Genomic DNA, 21,449 nt, shown 5'->3' with positions numbered 1-21,449 from the left:
GCGGCGCTGGCTCTAAAATTTCTTGATGTGGAATATACTTATGTTTATGTAAGTTGGAAGATGTCTAAGCATGTAAGGAAGAAGTTTTATAGAAATAATTAAAAACATATGAAATGTTTAGAAAATACTTTATTTAGCAGTGTGCATTTTTGTTTCTACTATACCTATTGGGAATGCTATGGGGTAACATACTCAACTTCCCCACCCATGTTAGGATGACAAAATAGCTTAACAAATTCAGTAGATAAAAAAATCAGCTCAAGCTCATATTCTTATTTATAACTAAGAACCAAATAAGAGAAAGTGCTTACCTCTTATGATTTTACTATTGTTGGACTCATTTCAGGTTCTCTTTTGCACATTGAAACCTCTTGGATAACTACCAATATTTCTGAACTTGGAGGAAAAGCAGCACTACATTTTTAGAATATTTATTTTTCAAGCATTGAGAATGATACAAATTATGTATTCTTATTTCTCAGATTACACATCGATTAGCAGTTTGCAACATGGACTGGGATCGATTAAAGGCAAAAGATTTGCTGGCTTTGTTTAATTCATTTAAACCTAAAGGAGGTGTTGTATTTTCTGTAAAGGTAAGAATTGATTTTATTTTGAAGTAAATATTTCTAGATATTTTAAGTTAAATCTGGTTTTATTTTTTAAAGTCATAGTTTCCTTTTTTTAAAAAAAAATTATTTATTTGAAAGAGCTACAGAGAGAGAGAGAGAGAGAGAGAGATCTTCCATCCAATGATTCACTCCCCAAATGGCCACAACAGCTAGGGCTGGGTCAAGCCGAAGCCAGGAGTCAGGAGCTTTCTCTGGATCACCCACATGGATGCAAAGGCCCAAGGACGTGGGCCATCCTCTGCTTCCCCAGACATATTAGCATGGAGGTGGATCAGAAATGGAACAGCTGGGAATCAAATTGGCACCCTTATGGGATTCTGGTGCTGCAGACTGTGGCTTTAACCTGCTAAACCACAGCGCTGGCCCCAAGACAGAATATTTTGAACCAGCATAATGGTCAAGAATTCAGGCTTTGCATTATGACAGACCCGAGTTCAAATCTTGATTCTCCTAAGTACTGTGTGATCTTAGACACTTTATTTTGTTTTATTTCTAAAGATTCATTTATTTTGTTTGGCAGGCAGAGTTATAGAGAGGCAGAGACAGAGAGAGAGAGAGGTCTTCCATCTGCTGGTTCACTCCCCAGATGGCCGAAATGATCAGAGCTGCGCTGTTCCAAAGATGCAGGTGCCCGAGGGCTTTGGCCATCTTCCACTGCTTTCCCAGGCCATAGCAGAGAGCTGGATCAGAAGTGGAGCAGCCGGGACTCGAACTGGCGCCCATATGGGATACCAGCAATTCAGGCAGCAGCTTTACTTGCTACACCACAGCGCCTGGCCTTCAAGGGCACTTTATTAATCTCTCAAATGTGTTTTCTCATTTGACGAGTAGATAGTGTGATGATAGCACACTCTGTAGCAGTGGAGTTCACACTAAATACAGTAGTACCTCACTATCCTGAGATTATTGGCTCCAGGACCCTCCGTGGTACCCAGATTTACATATATCAAGTCCCTCATGTGAAAAGGTGTAGTATGTGTATGTAACCTTTACACATCCTTCCCTATACTTTTAATCAACTCCAGATTATTTGCAATAACTAATACAATTTAAATACTGTATAAATTAAACACTTTGGGGAATCAGAACAATAGAGAAAAGCCTGTATATGTTCAGTATAGATTTCAGTATAGATGCAACCACTGTTGGCCTAATATAATATGTGCATGAACCACAAGGTAAACAGTACTCAGCTTTTTTTTTTTTTTTAAGGTTTATTTTATTTACTGAAAGAGAGTTACAGAGAGAGAGGTAGAAACAGAGATCTTCCATCCACTGGTTCACTCCCCAAATGGCTGCAGCAGATAGTGGATAGCAGTGTTTCTTTCTCTCTCTCTCTCTTTCTCTCTCTCTCTCTCTCTCTTTCTCTCTTTCTGTTGCTGTCTCAGTCTCTCAAATGGTAAGAAAGGACTAACCCTACTGGTTATAGTATCTAAACATTTTATGATGCTATGAAGGTTAATAGGTTTGGGTGAAAGGAACAAATCTATGAAACAGAATAAACAGGTAGTAGAATTCATTACATGATTTAGGTTAAAATAGACTTCTTGTACATTTTGTTGAGACAAATGGACATGTCATTGAATGGAGAACATAGTTCAGTTCCATCATCTCTCCTCATTATGTCCCAAAATGCTACTACATAAAATATGTAAAGTTTCTATATCAAACCTATTATATACAACTCACATTAATAATAAAGACTGATCCACTCACTTATCAGTAGCAAATTTCAGACAGTTCAAAAGGCAAATGTATATAAAGCCCAGTAGTATCAAAACATAAGAAATTTAATAAAATTTTATTTCTTGACTGAAAGCAGTTGAGACAAAAACAAATTCCAGTGAAAGTGAATATTTTTCTTATACTAAGACCTTATCTAGTCTGTATGATAATATGCCATGAGCTCTGCTCTTTTCTGTTTGAAGAATTTATTTAAATGAAGTTTTGGTGCTGCGTGTGTTGGTGCACCCCCTTTGGAGTGCCTCGGGTCAAGTCCTGCCTCCACTTCTGATCCAACTTCATGCTAATGCACATCTCAGGAGGCAGGAGATGATGACACAAGGAGACGCAGATGGAGTTCCTGGATCCTGGGTTCAGCCCAGCCCAGCTCTGGCTGTTAGGGTGAACCAGCGGATAGAAGATTCTCATTCTCTCTCTCACTCTCACTGTTTCTAACTCTTAAATAATTTCTTAAAAAGTTAAAAAATAAGCCGGCACCGTGGCTCACTGGGCTAATGCTCCGCCTGAGGCGCCGTCACTCCGGGTTCTAGTCCCGGTTGGAGCGCCGGTTCTGTCCTGGTTGCTCCTCTTCCATTCCAACTCAAAATCCAGCTTAGTAATGTAGTTATTTAGTTCTCAAATATCCTGCAATAGGGGGCCGGCGCTTTGGCTCACTAGGTTAATCCTCTGCCTGCCTGTGCCAGCATCCCATATGGGCGCCAGGTTCTAGTCCCGGTTGCTCCTCTTCCAGTCCAGCTCTCTGCTGTGGCCCGGGATAGCAGTGGAAGATGGCCCAAGTGCTTGAGCCCCTGCACCCGCATGGGAGACTGGGAGAAGGCACCTGGCATCTAGCTTCGGATCGGCGCAGCACCGGCTATGGCAGCCATTTGGGGAGTGAACCAATGGAAGGAAGATCTTTCTCTCTGTCTCTTTCTCTCACTGTCTATGACTCTACCCATCAAATAAATTTAAAAAAAAAAAAAAATCTTGCAATAGAGAGTCCTGAAAAAATCTTAGATTCTGGGAAAGCAGATTGAACTTTTAAAAGAAAATTATCGGCTGGCGCCGCAGCTCACTTAGCTAATCTTCTGCCTGCGGCACCAGCACCCCAGGTTCTAATCCCGGTTGGGGCGCCGGATTCTGTCCTCTTCCAGTCCAGCTTTCTGCTGTGGCCCAGGAAGGCAGTGGAGGATGGCCCAAGTCCTTGGGCCCTGCACCCACATGGGAGACCAGGAAGAAGCACCTGACTCCTGGCTTCAGATCGGTGCAGCACGCCGGCCATAGTGGCCATTTGGGGGGTGAACCAACGGAAAAGGAAAACCTTTCTCTCTGTCTGTCTCTCTCACTGTCTCACTCTGCCTGTCAAAAAAAAACAAAAAACAAAAAAGAAACCACAAAAGTTAAAGAATAAATAAAAGTGTTGGTTAAATGATATAACTTAGAGGAAAGCAGAGTATTACAAAATCAGTTTATTTTTTGTATTACTTTGTTTCTTATGTATTTCATATAAACTTTAAGTCAGTCATTTTTCATGTATATATTTACATTAAGAGTTCCTGAGCTTAGAATCCTGTTTTGCTTTTCTTTGTTTTTCCTTCTTTCCCAGAACTGTCTTGCCCTATTTTGTATATGGAGAAGATAAATCTATTTTTGTTCCCAAGCTGCACATCTGTGACTCTCTGGCCAAAATGACTGACTTTAAAGGAAATGCTTCATGATTCTTTTACCTTCCTGTAGTAGTTTTGGAAGTGAGTCATCCTTGTACTTTAAGTCAGTTGTGACTCTTCAGAGCTCCTGACCTTGACTGTTCTGGATATTGTATAAAAAGGAACGTATAGGGCCGGTGCTGTGGCATAGTGGTTTAAAGCCCTGGCCTGAGGCGCCAGCATCCCATATGGGTGCTGGTTCTAGTCCTGGCTACTCCTCTTCTAATCCAGCTCTCTGCTATGGCTTGGGAAAGCAGTGGAAGATGGCCGAAGTCCTTGGGCCCCTGCTCCCACATGGGAGACCTGAAAGAAGCTCCTGGCTCCTGGCTTCGATTGGCGCAGCTCCTGCCATTGCGGCCATCTGGAGAGTGAACCAGCAGATAGAAGAACTCTCTCTTTCTGTTTCTCCTTCTCTCTCTGTGTAACTCTGCCTTTCAAAGAAATAAAAATAAATCTTAAAAACAAAAGGAATGTATAAATTACACTGATCTTATTTTTTGTGTTCAGATATATCCTTCAGAGTTTGGGAAGGAGAGGATGAAGGAAGAGCAAGTTCAAGGACCAGTGGAGTTACTAAGTATTCCCGAAGATGCCCCTGAAAAGGATTGGTATTGTATCACTGTAAAATGTAAAACTGAGCTTCATATAATCATGTCACTAATTTAGGACCTTAATTGGACTAAATTTTACATTTGTGCCATTCATGGTTAAAATAGTTTGCATACTAAATTAAAGTCTGTCAGAAGTGACACACTATTCCAACATTTCATGTGTATATCAATGAAATTAATTATTGAGGTTTTTGAAAAACATTTCATGATTGAATTGATTCAGTTGGCTCAGCCTTTTTCTGAATCAGGTTTTGTTTTTTTTTGTTTTTTTGTTTTTGTTTTTGTTTTTTTTTGACAGGCAGAGTGGACAGTGAGAGAGAGAGACAGAGAGAGAAGTCTTTCTTTTGCTGTTGGTTCACCCTCCAATGGCCGCCGCGGCCGCGCGCTGGGGCCGGTGCACTGCGCTGATCCGATGGCAGGAGCCAGGTACTTATCCTGGTCTCCCATGGGGTGCAGGGCCCAAGCACTTGGGCCATTTTCCACTGCACTCCCTGGCCACAGCAGAGAGCTGGCCTGGAAGAGGGGCAACCCGGACAGAATCCGGCGCCCCAACCGGGACTAGAACCTGGTGTGCCGGCGCCGCAAGGCGGAGGATTAGCCTAGTGAGCCGCGGCGCTGGCAGGTTTTGCTTTTTTATGAAATATTACTTTCCATACAGATGTAATTGAAGTTCTATTCATTTTCAGATTACATATTTTTTCTTAAATAAACAAGTAAAAGAATGCTAACAAAATTCCTTGTCATGGTGCAATATAGGGAAAAAAGTTTTAAAGCCACTAGGTGGAGCTATATGTACATTTAATGAAAAAAGTAGTTTAATAAATTGGTGGCAGGAGTTGGTAGATGAAGAATAAGTTGTAGTTAATTGAAATTAGAGTTGTAACTCTTTAGACTTGATGATACATGAATCTAGAACAAACATTTTGCAAAATCACGAGTTTCCTTATAATTAGCACTAGTGCTTGCGAAGCATATTTTACAACATACTGATCCTGCCCAGTGGTTTTACTTGAGAAGGCAGTATGTGGTAGCAAAACAAATACAAAGATTGTCCTAAGAAATGAAGCTGAAGTTATCAGTAAGCACATAATTCTCACATTCTGCTTTTCTGAGTATCAGATTCTAATCCAAAATCTGTACCTTGAAAGAATAGTAAATAATAAATTGAGCTTGAGTATTTAATGTTTGTGGAGGCATAGTCATGAAGGAAAAATGTCTTGGAATGAAGGCCAGCTTGTAATATAGTTTTATTGTGACAGGTACATTTATTTTTTTAAAGAGATAGGTTTTTGTGTTTATTTATGTAAATCCAATGAGTTTTTCCCCCTTTAGGACCTCTAGAGAAAAATTGAGAGATTATCAGTTCAAACGACTGAAGTACTATTATGCTGTAGTAGACTGTGATTCTCCTGAAACAGCCAGTAAAATTTATGAGGATTGTGATGGCCTGGAATTTGAAAGCAGTTGTTCATTTATAGATCTAAGGTAATATAATGTGTGTCTTACCAATTTAATTTTATAGTGCAGCATGATTGTAAGAAGTAAAACAGGGACAGGCATTTAGCCTAATGATTAATGACACTGGTTAAAATATCTGTGTCCCAGCATTTTTAATCATTAGGCATAATGCCTGCCCCTGTTTTGCTTACCACGTGGGCTAAGCCGCCTCTTGTGATGCTGACATCCTACGTGGGTTTTGGTTCAAGACTCGGCTACTCTACTTCCTATCCAGCTCCCTTCTAACGTACCTGGGAAATCAAGGAAAGATGGCTCAAGTCTTTGGGCCCCTTCACCCGTGTGGGAGACCCAGAAGAAGCTTCAGGCTCCTGGCTTTGGCCTGGCAAAACACTGGCTGTTGTGGCCATTTGGGGAGTGAAATAGCAGATGGAAGGTATCTCTTTCTCTGTCTCTCCCTTTGTCTTTCCCCCTCTCTCTGTAAATATGCCTTTCAAATAAATTTTAAAAAAAGAGAAAAGATACCTATGTCCCATGTTGGAGTACCTTGGTTTGATGCTTAGCTCCAGTTCCTAAAGCTAGCTTCCTGCTAATACAGACCTGTGGAGGCATTGGTGAGGCTTATGCAGTCGGGTTCCTGTCACTCATGTGGGAGACTTGGATTGAGTTTTTCAGCTCCTACCTTTGGTGCTAGCCCACCCCTGGTACTCACAAGTATTTGGTTGGTGAACCGGCAGATGGGAAAATGCTCTGTTTCTATCTCTGTCTCTCTCTCTCACTCTCACTTTCTCCCTCTTTCCCTCTCCCTCTGTTTGTCTTTCATCGCCTCTCAAAATAAAAAAATAGATGATTTTTATCAAGTAAGATATTTGAACTGGTATTACCTTCTGGTGCTCTATGTTTGGTTTTCATTTGGGTTTTTGCTTTTGAATGAATGCTGCATTTTATAGATCATTAGTCCTGAGAAAGAAAATGAACAAGAAAATGCTAAAGTACGTATTAATCATCCCTACACCTGTGTTCTTTTATTTTTTGCTTGTTTTTTACTTTTGTTCTTTTGAACTTGTCAGTGTGTGTTTAAGGTGATGCACTATGTGCTGTGATATTTCTTTGCAGCTCTGTTTTAGAGCAACCAGATGAAGTAATGTTTAAAAATATAAAAGCATTGATGTAGGCGCAGAGGAGTTTATTGCTCAACTTGAAATTCATCTATAGATCTATGCTGTGCTGCCCAATACAGTAGTCACTAATAATTTCTAGTTCATTTATTCAATTGAAATTAAATAAAAATTTAAATTCAATTGCTTAGCCACACTGGATACATTTCAAGTAATTAATGGTCACATTTTTGATGGACAGATACAGAATAGTTGCCATCATCACAGAAAGTTGAATTGTACTGCTGTAAGTGCTATTTCAGTCAGTTGTGATGCTGGCATTGTCTTCAGATTTGGGCATTATTTTACCACATGCTCAGGCTTCACTGACCCTGCACTAAAATCTTTAGGTGGTTGTGAATGTCAGCTCTTAAGGAAACAGAAAGCAGACCCACTATAGTATTTTATCATTAACCTAGTCCTTTAGAGCCCAGTAAACCATTCTACTATGACATTTTGAGTAGAAATCTCTTTGATTCTAGTTTGTTAGAGGCTTTATTCTCAAAATGAGGTATGTCAGAAAAAGATCCATCGTTTCATTGTCACTGAGGCTTTCTTGCTTCAAAGATACTTAGTCTGGTAGAAAAATACAAAAAAGAAATTTTGCCTTGATAATTTGCTATAAAAACAGTATATATCAAGAATGGCATGATCTCATCAGGCAAGATATTTCTTTCAATTTTCTGTTAATACTTTTCAATAGTAAATTCTGGTTTTGAATGTCTAAATATTAATTACTGAACATTTTGGGTATCAGCAATTCATGTTAATATGTTTTCAGGATTTTTTTGTTCTTTGTTTCCTTTATGGGCATTTCCATGTAGTTTTAGAATAATCTCTGCTAGTACCTGGAAAATAAGGTCATTGACCATGGGGGAATAATGTACATTTCTTCCTTTATTATGTCATATATAACATCAGTTTTTTCTTTACACTAAGTGTAAAAGTGTAGCTGAAGAAGACTATTATATAAAACTACTGAATCTTAATTATTCCTTTATCCTAAACTCATTTTTGATAAAATATACAGCATTTGCTCTGTGGAAATGAGAGCAACCTGGGGGCTGGTGCTGTGGCACAGCGGGGTAAAGCCCTGGCCTGAAGCGCCAGCATCCCATATGGGCACTGGTTCTAGTCCTGGCTGCTCCTCTTCTGATCTAGCTCTCTGCTATGGCCTGGGAAAGCAGTGGAAGATGGCCCAAGTCCTTGGGCCCCTGCACCCACATAGGAGACCCAGAAAAAGCTCCTGGCTCCTGGCTTCGGATCAGCGCAGCTCCAACCATTCACTCCCACTGGGGAGTGAACCAGTGGATGGAAGACTGACTCTGTCTCTGCCTCTCTCTGTTACTCTTTCAAATAAATAAAATAAATCTTTAAAAAAAAAATAAATTACAGAACCTGACTATAACCATAGATTATTTACCATTTGACTTTTTTCCCTAGTCTGATGCCTAAAAATTATCAATAATAGTGACAGATACACATTTAAAAGCTAGTTGTGAGATGAAAATTCCAAGATAATATTGTTAAGATCTTTTAGTCTTGAAGAATTTCCCTTAAGTTTTCCTTATTTTCAGTGACATTTCTTGTGTATGATACTTTATATTAACAGTACTTATACACTAATAATTCTGTTTGACTTTCAAAATACCATAAAGCAAGCCAGTGACTGCTGTCAGGAGTCAGTCTTTTTGAAACTTGAGGGACCCCACGTGTGTTCACTCCTCTTTAACTTCTAATGCAGGATTTCTAGCTGCATGGCATTCTTTCAGATGTACAGATTTATAGCTTATGAACTTCAGAGATTTTGTGCCAAGGTTATTTCATACATTGTTTGCTTCTTCTACATGTGTGTTCTCTAGTGACTTATATGGTATGCATATATAAACTACAACTAATTGGTTAGCAATCTAAAATCTGGTTGTTTATCACTGCAGTGTATGTTTAAATAAATTTATTTTTTCTTTGCTTCTTAGGTTTATACCAGATGATATTACTTTTGATGATGAGCCCAAGGACGTAGCCTCAGAAGTGGATTTAACAGCATATAAACCAAAATATTTCACATCTGCTGCAATGGGAACATCAACGGTATTTCTTAACTTTTAAAAATATGTTGCTGGTTTCTGTTGCCTTGAGAAGAAGCATCTTTAGAAATGGAGAGTATTCAAAATTTAAAGGTGCAAATAGAAATGGAAATGAAACACAAGTGTATTTGCATTGTTTATGACATCTGTTTAAACGTATTTTCAGATTCTTATGTCTTTAAGGCTTAGTCAAATGCTCACTAATATTTCTCTTTTCTATCTTTTCTGTCTTCTCATATACTCTTCAACTAATTTTTTTTCTTTTTTGTAGCATGCATACTTTTTTTTTTTTTTAAAGACAGAGTTCAGAGAGGGAGAGACAGGTCTTCCATCGCTGGTTCACTCCCAAGATGGCTGCAACAGCTGGAGGTGGGCCAGTCTGAAGCCAGGAGCCAGGATCTTCCTCTGGGTCTCCCTTTGGGTGCAGGGGCTGAAGTACTGGGCCATCTTCTGCTGCTTTCCCATGTGCATTAGCAGGGATCTGGATGGGAAGTGGAGCAGCTGGATCTCCAGATGGTACCCAAATGGGGTGACAGCATCACAGGCCTAGGCTTAACCTGCTACACCACAATACTGATCTCCACTGTGTTTTTCTGAGAAGGGGCTCATGGCAAGGAAAGAGCTACTGTATCTGCCACCTTCTTTGCTGGCATTGATTAATTATTGAATATGATAGAACGCCACTGTTGTGCAATGCATGAAGTCTAAAAGACTTGGTCATAGGGAGCTGATGCAGTGGCATAGCAGATAAACCTGCTGCCTGTGGCACTGGCATCCCATATGGGCACAGGTTCAAATCCCAGCTGCTCCACTTCCAATCCAGCTCTCTACTGTGACCTGGGAAAGCAATAGAAGATGGTCCAAGTCCTTGGGCCCTATACCTGCATGGTATACCCAGAAGAAGCTTCAGCTTCTGGCTTTAGATTGGCCCAGCTCCAGCCATTGAGACCATTTGAGGAGAGAACCAGCAGATGGAGTACTTCTCTCTCTCTTTGCCTCTGTCTCTGTAACTGTCTTTTGAATAAATAATAAATAAATCTTAAAAAAAAAAACAGTCATATAAAATGTATGATCATGTTCTTTTCAAGACTAAAATAATGACCAGAGCCAGCCTGTCCAGCTAGCCAGTCATTCTTCTATTCCTGCAACCTGGCTGTATCAACGTCTGTCCCATTTGCAACAGCAGTTTGGTGGTAATCAGATCAGACTTAATGGGCAGAACAGGGATAATTCTGAATCCTGGGACTAGCTGGTACTTCTAACCCAGTGGCAATACTTTTAAGGCTCTTTTGGTTAATGAGTGCCTTTTTTGTTTTCTTTATCTGGGGAGATTGGCCCAATGGGGAAAAAAAAACCTGGGACATGGGATCTACATTCTGATAAAGATACAACCTTTATCAGGATCCTGTAGGAGAATAGTGGTTAAGTAGAGGACTGGAGCCAGTCACTAGACTAACCATATTGTACATGAATTCTTGTGTCATGAAGGTTTAAAATATTTCCAACTAATAGATACCTTTTTCATTAGTGGCTTAATTTGTTGTGGAAAATAGGCTCCACTGAAATTGTGTTGCTTTACCAACACATAGTTTATAGATCTCCCAGTATCTTAAAACTTCGGATAAGAAATTTGTTTTCACCAGTTCATAATAATGTTAACTTTTTTACCAGTAATTTTCTTAATTTTTTCAGCATAAGTAATTCATATGCTGATTAAGTTTTCTTCCCAATAGTGGGGTCCTGTACATAGAGCAGAGAATTGGGAGAGGAAAGGTAATGACTCCCTTTCCACAAGGAGGAGAATTTATTAATCATATTATTCAAGTATTTGCCCTAGCATGTCTTAACTTTATTAACTTACTGTTAAACATTCAAGTTAATATATTTTAAGTTTAGGCTGTTGACATTTCCATTTTTGTGAATTTTTTTTTTTTTTTTTTTTTTTTAATCCATGAAAGGTGGAGATCACTTGGGATGAGACTGATCATGAAAGAATCACAACACTCAACAGGAAATTTAAAAAGGAAGAGCTTTTGGACATGGACTTTCAAGCCTACTTAGCTTCTTCAAGTGAAGATGAAGAGGAGATAGAAGAGGAACTACAAGGTACTTGTTATTCTTTTAGTGACTTGTTAATAGGAATGTCTTTGGCAGTAGCTTAAAGACAAGACCCTAACTAAATAATACACTATAGGTAAAACATACCCAAATACATAGTACTATATACACCTATAGGTAGTGACTGAAATATTTTTAACTATTTTCTTAACCTGAGTTTCTTTAACCATAAACATTTAAGGCCTGACCTGACAAAAGAAGCCTGACCTTTTAGACTTCTTGATTGATACTGTTATATAATCTCTCAATAAATTTGTAAAATGCCCCTTATCCTCTGTTTTTTAAACAGAGAGCTTCGTTTAGATTGATTAAAGCCCCACAGGACTTTTTATTGCTGTTTTTATACTGTCATTGTTTAAATTGGGCCCCATTTTACCCACATCCTTTACTTTATTTCTTTCTCTATCTCAAACCTCAGCCTGGGATCATTTTCCTTCTTTTTTAAGCACATCCTTGAGAGTTTACTTTGTAAGTGTCTGCTGGTATCAAACTCTCTTGAGATTTAGTTTGTCTAAAAATATCCTTACTCTGCCTTCACTTGTGAAGAATTCTAGCTTGGCAGCTCCCTAACCCCCACATTGATAATAACTTTTTTTTTTTTTTTTTTTTGACAGAGTGAATAGTGAGAGAGAGAGAGGCAGAGAGAAAGGTCTTCCTTTTGCTGTTGGTTCACCCTCCAGTGGCCGCCACGGCTGGCGTGCTGCGGCCGGCGCACCGTGCTGATCCGAAGGCAGGAGCCAGCTGTTTCTGCTGGTCTCCCATGGGGTGCAGGGCCCAAGGACTTGGGCCATCCTCCACTGCCTTCCCGGGCCACAGCAGAGAGCTGGCCTGGAAGAGGGGCAACCGGGACAGAATCCGGCGCCCCGACCGGGACTAGAACCTGGTGTGCCAGTGCCGCTAGGTGGAGGATTAGCCTATTGTGCTGCGGCACTGGCCGATAATAACATTCTATTGGCTTCTGGCAGCATTGTTGTTTTTGAGAACTCAGCTGTCTAATTTTTGAGAGCTGGCTTGATGTTTGAGAAGAGAGTTTTTTTGTTTTTTTTTTTTTAAGATTTATTTATTTTTTGAAAGGCAGAGTTACAGAGAAGCAGAGGCAGAGAAAGAAAGGTCCTTCATCCACTGGTTCACTCACCAAATGAACACAATGGCCAAAGCTGGGCCAATCCGAAGCCAGGAGCCCGGATCTTCTTCCAAGTCTCCCACGTGGGTACAAGTACCCACGGACTTGGGCCATCTTCCACTGTTTTTCATGCACATTAGCAGGGACTGGATCAGAAGTGGAGCATCCAGGATTGGAACTGGTGTCTGTATGAGATGCCAGCACTTCAGGCGGCAGTTTTACCCACTATGCCACAGTGCCGTCCCTGGGATGTTTTAATAGAGATCTTTCATTTACTGTAGTTAGTTTAGGACTGCATTACTCCCACATTTCATGTCTTGTGGTTTCCAAGCTTCTGCAGGTGATGAAAGTCAGCAACAGGACTGTTCTGGTTCATAATGACCCTTTCCCTGAAGAGTGAATCCATTTGGGTTCCTGCGTAATGTTGAGTACTAGTTGAAATTCTGTCGTCTTAGCCTTTAACTTTTGTCCTTTTGGCCCTGAATGGCTGCCAAAACAGCTTTTGAATTTCACAGCTGATTTTTATGAGAATCAGGAAGTAGGAAATGCTCTCAGAGCAAAATAGGTCCTTAACACTGAGGTTATCCTGTTTTATATTTCTTTTTTGATTTTTGTCATGGTAATTCTTCACTAATATTAGTTTTGTGAAATGTTTCTCTCCTTTTTTTAACTTCTTAGAAGTTTTTAAAAAGATTTTTAAAGTATTTCATCCAACTTGATGTCCTCAGTGAAAAGATTGGTCTGCAGTAGCTGGATTGCTATTAGTGGTAGCAATTCTCAGATTATTTTTACTTAGGGTTTTGTTTGTTTGTTTTTTGCTGATTGAAATGATTGATAGTGTGCCTTTAAAATATATATGCTGTTTGTTTAAAAATAATTTTTGTGAAGTTAAAACAAACAAAAAGATCATTATATCATTTTTCTCTATATTAGATAATGTCTGCATTTTGAAATTTGGTTGCTTGGTTGATATATCTCCCTGTACCTTCACTATTTTCATTCTTATCTAACAGAAGAATTCTCAATCATGAGTTAGAGGTTTATTACTGAAGAAGGTGAAGAACTATAAATGTTAAATATTTAAATATGTATTTTAGCTAGAATGAATATTCTTTAATTTATAGCTTAACATTTTTCATAGCTGTCTTCTTGATTTTCCTTTTACATGTGTATTGTTTTTATAGCCTAAATGGCATATTTAATAAATCCTAAAATGCATCTACAGTGTTACCATGGGGCTATTAAACCTTGACTTTTTTAGATCTTATGATTGGTCTATTATTGTTCCTTTTAGACTACTGTAGACAGTGCTTCGTTTCTCTATGTTTTTCATAAAATACTTTTGAACAGTATTCCATACATGGAATGGAAAATCATGTTTAATCATTCCAGTTTCTTTGTTCAGACATCTCATATTAATAAAACCACATAATTGCTTAAGTATTTAATAGTCTTTGAAAATGTATGATTTGCAGTGGTAGTTATGTTGGGCACAAAAGCCTTCACATTTTTTACGGCTTTGGTGGCTGTTGCTTATTAATTTTTTTGGCATTCTAAAGAATTGAGGGAACATTTTGTTTTTTATTGTTCACAGAACAGAATCCTTCTTCAGATATCTTTAATATTCTTCTCACCTAATGATGTGCAAAAAGTTGTATTTACTTATCTATACTTTTTAAATTGAAATTCTGGATAGTTTCTCTTCATTATGAGCTCTAAAATAAAGGAAAAAATATTTCATGTATACTTCTGATTATTGAGTCAGAGTTTTTCAAGTACAATTTTCGGTTTGGGAAAACTGAACCAAATTTTTTTTTTTTTTTTTTAAAGACAGAGTTACAGAAAGAGGTAGAGACAGAGAGAAAGGTCTTCCAAATGCTGGTTCACTCTCCAGATGGCCACAATGGCTGGAACTGTGCAGATCCGAGGCCAGGAGCCAGGAGTTCCTTCCAGGTCTCCCACGCGGGTGCAGGGGCCCAAGGACTTGGGCCATCTTCCACTGCTTTCCCAGGCCATAGCAGAGAGCTGGGTTGGAAGAGGAGCAGCCGGGACTGGAACCAGCGCCCATATGGGATGCTGGCGCTTCAGGCCAGGGCTTTAACCCACTGCACCACAGCGCCAGCCCCGAAAACTGAACCAAATTTTAAAATCACATTATGGACATTAGGATACCAAATATTAGAAAGTAATCTGCATGAATTTTTCAATACATTGCTAAAATCTTGGGCTATTGGGCTCTTCTGATTTCAAATCCTGTATTCACAACATGGTGAAGTTACATAGGTCATGTTTCCTAAGCTCCCAGTGCCTTTCTTTCCATAGCTGTGAGATGAGGATCTTATTAGTACCTGGCTCATGATTGGAAAGATTAACATACTATCCATAAGATGCTTAGCATACTATGTTGTAGCATATGTTTTTACTTCTTAAAATTTTAAGGATAATGGCTTTTTATTTGAATTACACTACTTAGGTTTTTAGAAGTGTACATTTTTATTCAATATTTTAACTGACTGCAAACTCATTTGTAATTTAGTGCCTCTGTTGAATACATAAGTATATTTGCATGTCTTGGAGTTATGAAGTGTTCCTAGTTATTTCTATACAGGAGAGCATAAGAGGGTGGCTTACTGTTAGCACTATTTTTTCCCTTAAATAGTATTAAGGCTTTCAAAAAGTGTTGTCTCTGAATTGGGGAAAAACAGACCTACGTGAGTTATCCCACATTTTAAAGCTTTAGAAAGTAAAATTTTAGTACTGGAAAAAATCAATTTAAAGTAAGCCATCAGAGACTTACCACTAAAATTTCAACCTGGAAGGAGCTTGCTTCTAATTATGTTTTCAGAAGTAAGCTTTTAATAGAAAGAAATACATTGCCATTTTGTTAATGTGTTCCTGATGTTTTATCCATGAATTACGGGACACATGACAGAATTCCATCCAACATTATTATTGTGGCACAAAGCACAAACAGGAAAAAAATGAATTTCAGCTGTTTGAGTGAAAATGTAAAAGTGTGATCGGATGGAAAAAATGTCTTAAACCATTTTTTATTCATTTTAAGAAAAGAAAATATTTACTTAACCAATTTTTTTTCCATATCACCCTTTATAAGATGTAAAGACAATCTGTTAGTATTGGTATTTCACAACTCAGTGTTCAGTAATGTTAAACATTGTTGGTGATCAGTTAACCATAGGTCATTGAAAAGAAGGGCTTCATTATGCTGCTTCTACATATTCCCTTACTGAGGACATTTAGTCAATTCAATAAGTTTGTATGTTTTGAATTAAAATCCAGGTTTGTAATTTGTGTGTTTGACTTAGAGAATTACAGTCAAACTATTAAAAAAAATAAACTTTTTATGTATGAGCTTTCTTTGGTATTTGCTACCCACACATCTTACACTTTGCCTTTGTATTCTAATTATTATTATTATTATTTTACTTTTAAAGATTTATTTATTTATTTGAAAGAGTTACAGAGAGAGAGAAGGAGAGGCAGAGAGAGAGGTCTTCCATCTGCTGATTCACTCCCCAACTGGCTGCTGCCTGGGAGGCCAGCATCCCATTTTGACACTGGTTCAAGTCTTGGCTGCTCCACTTCTGATCCATTTTGCTGCTAATGGCCTGGGAAAGCAGTGGAGGATGACCCAAGTACTTGGGCCCCTGCACCAACGTGGGAGACCTAGAAGAAGCTCTTGGCTCCTGGCTTCCAACCGGCACAGCACTGGCTGTTGCAGCTATCTGGAAAGAGTGAACAGATGGATGGAAGATGTCTTTCTCTCTCTCTCTCTCTCTCTCTCTCTCTTTCTTTCTGTAACTCTGCCTTTCAAATAAATAATTTTTTTTGAAATAATACTGATGTTTTATTGTTGTTAGGTGATGATGGGATCAATTTAGAAGACGGGAAAATGAAGAAAAGTCAGAAGGACGATGAAGAACAAATTGCTAAATACAGGCAGCTTTTGCAGGTTATTCAAGAAAAAGAAAAGAAAGGCAAAGAAAATGATATGGAAATGGAAATTAAGTGGGTTCCAGGTAAGGACTAGATACTGTTTTCTTCTTTTGTTGATGCTGAGTGCATTTTAGAAATAAAGAAAAAGATGCAAACTTTTCTTTGGAAACATACTTGTTCTGTTTGGCACAACAGTTAAGATGCTCTTTGGGACCCTCACATCCTGTATCTGAGTTCTAGTTCCAGCTATGCAGCTTATTCCAGCTTCCTGATAGTATGTACCATGGGAGGTAGTAGGTGATGAATCAAAATATTGGGGTTCCTGCCACATATAGGGGAAACCTGGATTGAGTTCCTGGCTCCTGACTTCAGCCTGGCCCAGCACTGGCTGTTGCGGGCATTAGAGGAGTGAATCAGCAGATGCAAGGTCTTTTTATCTTTCTCTGATTCTGTGCCTTTCAAATAACTAAAGCAAATAGTAAAATAAAAATGAAATAATTGAATGAGATTATTATACTTCTTTTCAAAATATATAATTCTTAATTGACTTTTTTTCCCTATATCTCTACAAGTCCATGATTTGTGAGATTTTATTAATGTAAAGTATGCATTACATAGTCTTCCACCTCAATTTTACTGGGAAAAGTAAAAAAAAAAAAATAAAGAAGAGCAGTACTATACTAATTAAAACCATGTGAAAGCTAAACAAAGATAAAAGCTAGGATAAAGTGGATTACTCTCCAGTATACATATTTTTTCAACAGTTCTGGGCAAATCAGCATGTATTTTTGCAACCAGTCCTACTTTTACACATTACCGCTATTTATATACAGCTGTCTGTTGGGATCCACAGGGAATTTGTTCCTGAACCTCCCATGAATACCAAATTCAAGCACTTGCAAAATATGTAAAGACTTAATCTTTTATTACTTCAGAAGTTAGTACTACTACCAATTGATAAAAGTTGAACTAAGTTAGATCTCAGTTTCATATGAAGAGTAATTCTCTATGTTGTCGGCATTCTCCAGCAGAAGAGGATGAGGACTATGTTAAGGGATTGAGGGCCCTATGTCAGTATATCTCTATATGGCTCCATAATTGTACCACTCAGAAATGTTTGTCAAAAAATTTTAATTGAGGCCCTTGACTGTATGATTTTAAAATGTTGATTCTTCAAAGTCAGGTATGTTGTTGTAGTTTCTCGTGTCAGAATGAGCTTATTCAAGTTATTTATAAATGAATATATTTTATTTTCTTTAAAAATATTTTAGTTATTTATTTTTTTAAAGATTTATTTTATGGCCAGCGCCGCGGCTCAATAGGCTAATCCTCCGCCTGCGGCGCTGGCACACTGGGTTCTAGTCCCAGTCGGGGCACCGGATTCTGTCCCAGTCACACCTCTTCCAGGCCAGCTCTCTGCTGTGGCCTGGGAGTGCAGTGGAGGATGGCCCAAGTCCTTGGGCCCTGCACCCGCATGGGAGACCAGGAGAAGCACCTGGCTCCTGGCTTCGGATCAGCGTGGTACGCCGGGCACAGCACACCGGCCACAGCGGCCATTGGGTGGTGAACCAACGGAAAAGGAAGACCTTTCTCTCTCTGTCTCTCTCTCTCACTGTCCACTCTGTCAAAAAAAAAAAGATTTATTTTATTTATTTGAAAGACGGAGTTACAGAGAGAGGTAGAGACAGAGAGAGAGGTCTTCCACCCACTGGTTCACTCCCCAGATGGCCACAACGGCTGGAGCTGCGCCCATCCGAAGCCAGGAGCCAGAAGCTTCTTCCAGGTCTCCTACATGAATGCAGGGGACCAAGGACATGGGCCATCTTCTACTACTATCCCAGGCCATAGCAGAGAGCTGCATTGGAAGAGGAGCAGCTGGGTCTCGAACCAGCACCCATATGGGATGCTGGCACTTCAGGCCAGGGCGTTAACCCTGGCACCACAGCACCAGCCCCCCTAAATGAATATATTTTAAATTGAAATGATTAGGGCCGGCGCCGCGGCTCAACAGGCTAATCCTCCACCTTGCGGCGCTGGCACATCAGATTCTGTCCCGGTTGCCCCTCTTCCAGGCCAGCTCTCTGCTGTGGCCAGGGAGTGCAGTGGAGGATGGCCCTAGTGCTTGGGCCCTGCACCCCATGGGAGACCAGGAGGAAGCACCTGGCTCCTGGCTTCGGATCAGCGCTGTGCACTGGCCACAGCGCGCCGGCCGTGGCGGCCACTGGAGGGTGAACCAACGGCAAAGTAAGACCTTTCTCTCTGTCTCTCTCTCTCCTCTCTCTCTCACTGTCCACTCTGCCTGTCAAAAAAAAAAAAAAGAAAAAAAAAAGAAAAAGAAATCAGTTTATTTGAGAAAGGAGATTTAAAATCAACTTGAGAAGTTTTATAGTTAATATTTTAGGCTTGTATTATACACATGCCAGGTTTATAGTATAGATATGTGATATAGGTTCCTATATTAAGTAGACTAGATCACCTTTGTCTATGATTACATTTTCATAGAGCAAATACCAAAAAGTGACTTTTATGCTTGTGTCTATTTGGAAGACTTAAACTATACTCATACATTTTTTTCCTCAGATAAACCGCGCTTGGCAAAGGTACTCTTTTTTTTTTTTTGGTAAATGTATACACTTGGACTCAATTTAGTCATATTTTCTTACAAATTTTTGTGCTTGTATTAACGTGTAGTATTGATCTGTAGTTTTTATTTTTTGTAGTATTGTTGGCTTTTGGCTTCAGGGTAATGCTGACACTATGAAGTGAATTGGAAACTTTTCTGTTTAACAGTACATTTTTATGTTGACATTTTTCTTTGTGAATTGTAATGTAAATATCATATCATATATTTAGAAAATGTAAAATGAAGAATGATCATTTTTAATTCCACTAATTCAACTGCTGTTTAGGTAGATTTCAGTTTAATTTATTTCTCTGTTGAATGTTTGATCATATTCCTAATCTTTCACTAAGTAGACCTATAGTACTGAAAAGAAACATGACAGATCTGAAGCCAACAAATATCAGTCTTTTCTTAGATCTCTTCACTCTCATCTCTAGCCAAGTAATTGACTTGCTTATTTAGGCCTTTTTTAATTTTAAAAACCATTTTTTAACAGAAATGTTTTTCTCCCACTTTAGAAATATTTGCGTGCACTCAAAGACTAGTAGAGAACAATCAGGCCACAAGGAGAAGCTAAAGCTGGCAGTCAGGCTCACTCTCTAAATCTCTACTTAGTTATGTGGCCTCCTTGCAACGTTACATGTGTCATACATCAACTTGTGATCTTCTCACGAACTGTTGAGACTACCAGTATCTAAATCTCAGATGCCAAGTATCTAGGATGTTATAAATATTCTGTAGTTTTTTTTCCATATCTTGAATCATTTCCATGGGTTAGCTTCCCAGAAACAGAATTGCTAGGAAAGGGCATGAACACTTTTTGTGTGTTGATATTATTGCCAAATTTTTTTCCAAAAGCGTTATACCAGCTTACAGTGCCTTCAGCAATCATTATCAGCACTAGTTTCATGGAATTATCATCACTATTCAGTATATATTTCTTTTTACTTTTAATTGATTAGAGTAAAATTGATATTCTAATGTATAACACAGTCTTAAAAGTCATAAACTGTCATATATGTGAAAGTCCCTGATAGGGAATTATTACCTGTTAATCTTTGCTATGTACATGTAAGTGTAAAAATGTAGAAGTTCTTTTATATATTGAGAAAATTAAGCTAATCTTTCTGAGCCTCAATTTAATCTTTACTAATAATGCCCTTTATTTGCTTAACTTTAAATATTTAGAAAAATACCTTGTAAAATACAAAAGTACTAGTCACATCATGTGTATATTTTGGTAAATTCATGTCTTCAGGATCGAGTGTTTTCAAATAGCTACCCTAAACTTCAGGACTTTTGTGATGTTATACTCAGTAAACCACAGAGGGGCAGTGTGAAATTGCACTGTATCATTCATTGGTTTTTCTGTGGCTTGGCTCTCCGGGAGACTCTTAGTCATTTATTGGACTATGGTTTGGTTTGATTTTTAATAGGAATTTTAGTCTAGACTATTCCAGTTTCCTATCTTTTTATGTTGGATTATGTAATATAATGAAATAAGTAATTTAACTTCTTGAGGGTAAAATATTAGGGGAGACAGATAACAGTTGGAATGAATTATTTTATTGATATTTTAGTTCCTATGGAAATACAACTTTATAAGTTAGGATTATAGACTAGTAAAAATGTTCATTTTGAGATTATTTCATTATTTGTATGTGTTACTGTAGCTATCTTGTCTGACTCATTTTGATAAGTAGGTAAGATAATATATGATACATGTAACTATCACGTTGGGTTTCATCAGTGAATGTGCCTTACTAGGGAATTTGTGAAATACGTATTTTTAATTATATAAATAAAATGTAGTCAGTTTTTTTTTTTTTTAAGATTGATTGATTTATTTGAAAGGCAGAGCTACAGAGAGGCAAAGACAGAGAGAGAGAGAGAGAGAGAGAGAGAGACAAAGAGAGATCGATCTTCTGTCTGCTGGTTCATTCCCCATATGGCCACAACAGCTGAAGCTGAGCTGATCCAAAGCCAGGAGCCAGGAGCTTCTTCTGGTCTCCCACACAGGTGTAGGGGCCCAAGGACTTGGGCCATATTCTGCTGTTTTCCCAGGCCACAGCAGAGAGCTGGATCAGAAGTGGAGCAGCCGAATCTCCAACCGGCACCCAAATGGCCTTTACCTGCTATGCCACAACACCTGCCCTCTGTAGTCAGTTTTGTATCTTACTTAACCTCCATTGTATTAATGGTTCTTGAATCTGCATAATACTTCTTTGTTATACATGATGCAAGCTCAGTTTAAATAA

The 21,449-nt window shown here is 38.7% G+C and overlaps 1 protein-coding gene across 2 annotated transcripts in view; it reads left to right on the top strand.

The window, feature by feature from the left end:
- Window positions 1-21,449, top strand: part of ESF1 (ESF1 nucleolar pre-rRNA processing protein homolog) — a 71,615-nt gene that overhangs the window by 9,236 nt on the left and 40,930 nt on the right. For both annotated transcript variants that reach the window (XM_051846204.2, XM_051846205.2), the window contains exons 4-9: window positions 483-596; window positions 4,568-4,668; window positions 6,004-6,156; window positions 9,260-9,374; window positions 11,329-11,476; window positions 16,493-16,651. In XM_051846204.2, coding sequence (XP_051702164.2) covers window positions 483-596; window positions 4,568-4,668; window positions 6,004-6,156; window positions 9,260-9,374; window positions 11,329-11,476; window positions 16,493-16,651 — 790 coding nt within the window. The remainder of the gene's footprint in view (window positions 1-482; window positions 597-4,567; window positions 4,669-6,003; window positions 6,157-9,259; window positions 9,375-11,328; window positions 11,477-16,492; window positions 16,652-21,449) is intronic.

This window comes from Oryctolagus cuniculus, chromosome 11 (assembly GCF_964237555.1).
Source record: "Oryctolagus cuniculus chromosome 11, mOryCun1.1, whole genome shotgun sequence".
Taxonomy (NCBI): domain Eukaryota; kingdom Metazoa; phylum Chordata; class Mammalia; order Lagomorpha; family Leporidae; genus Oryctolagus; species Oryctolagus cuniculus.
This window is presented reverse-complemented; position numbering and strand designations above follow the sequence as displayed.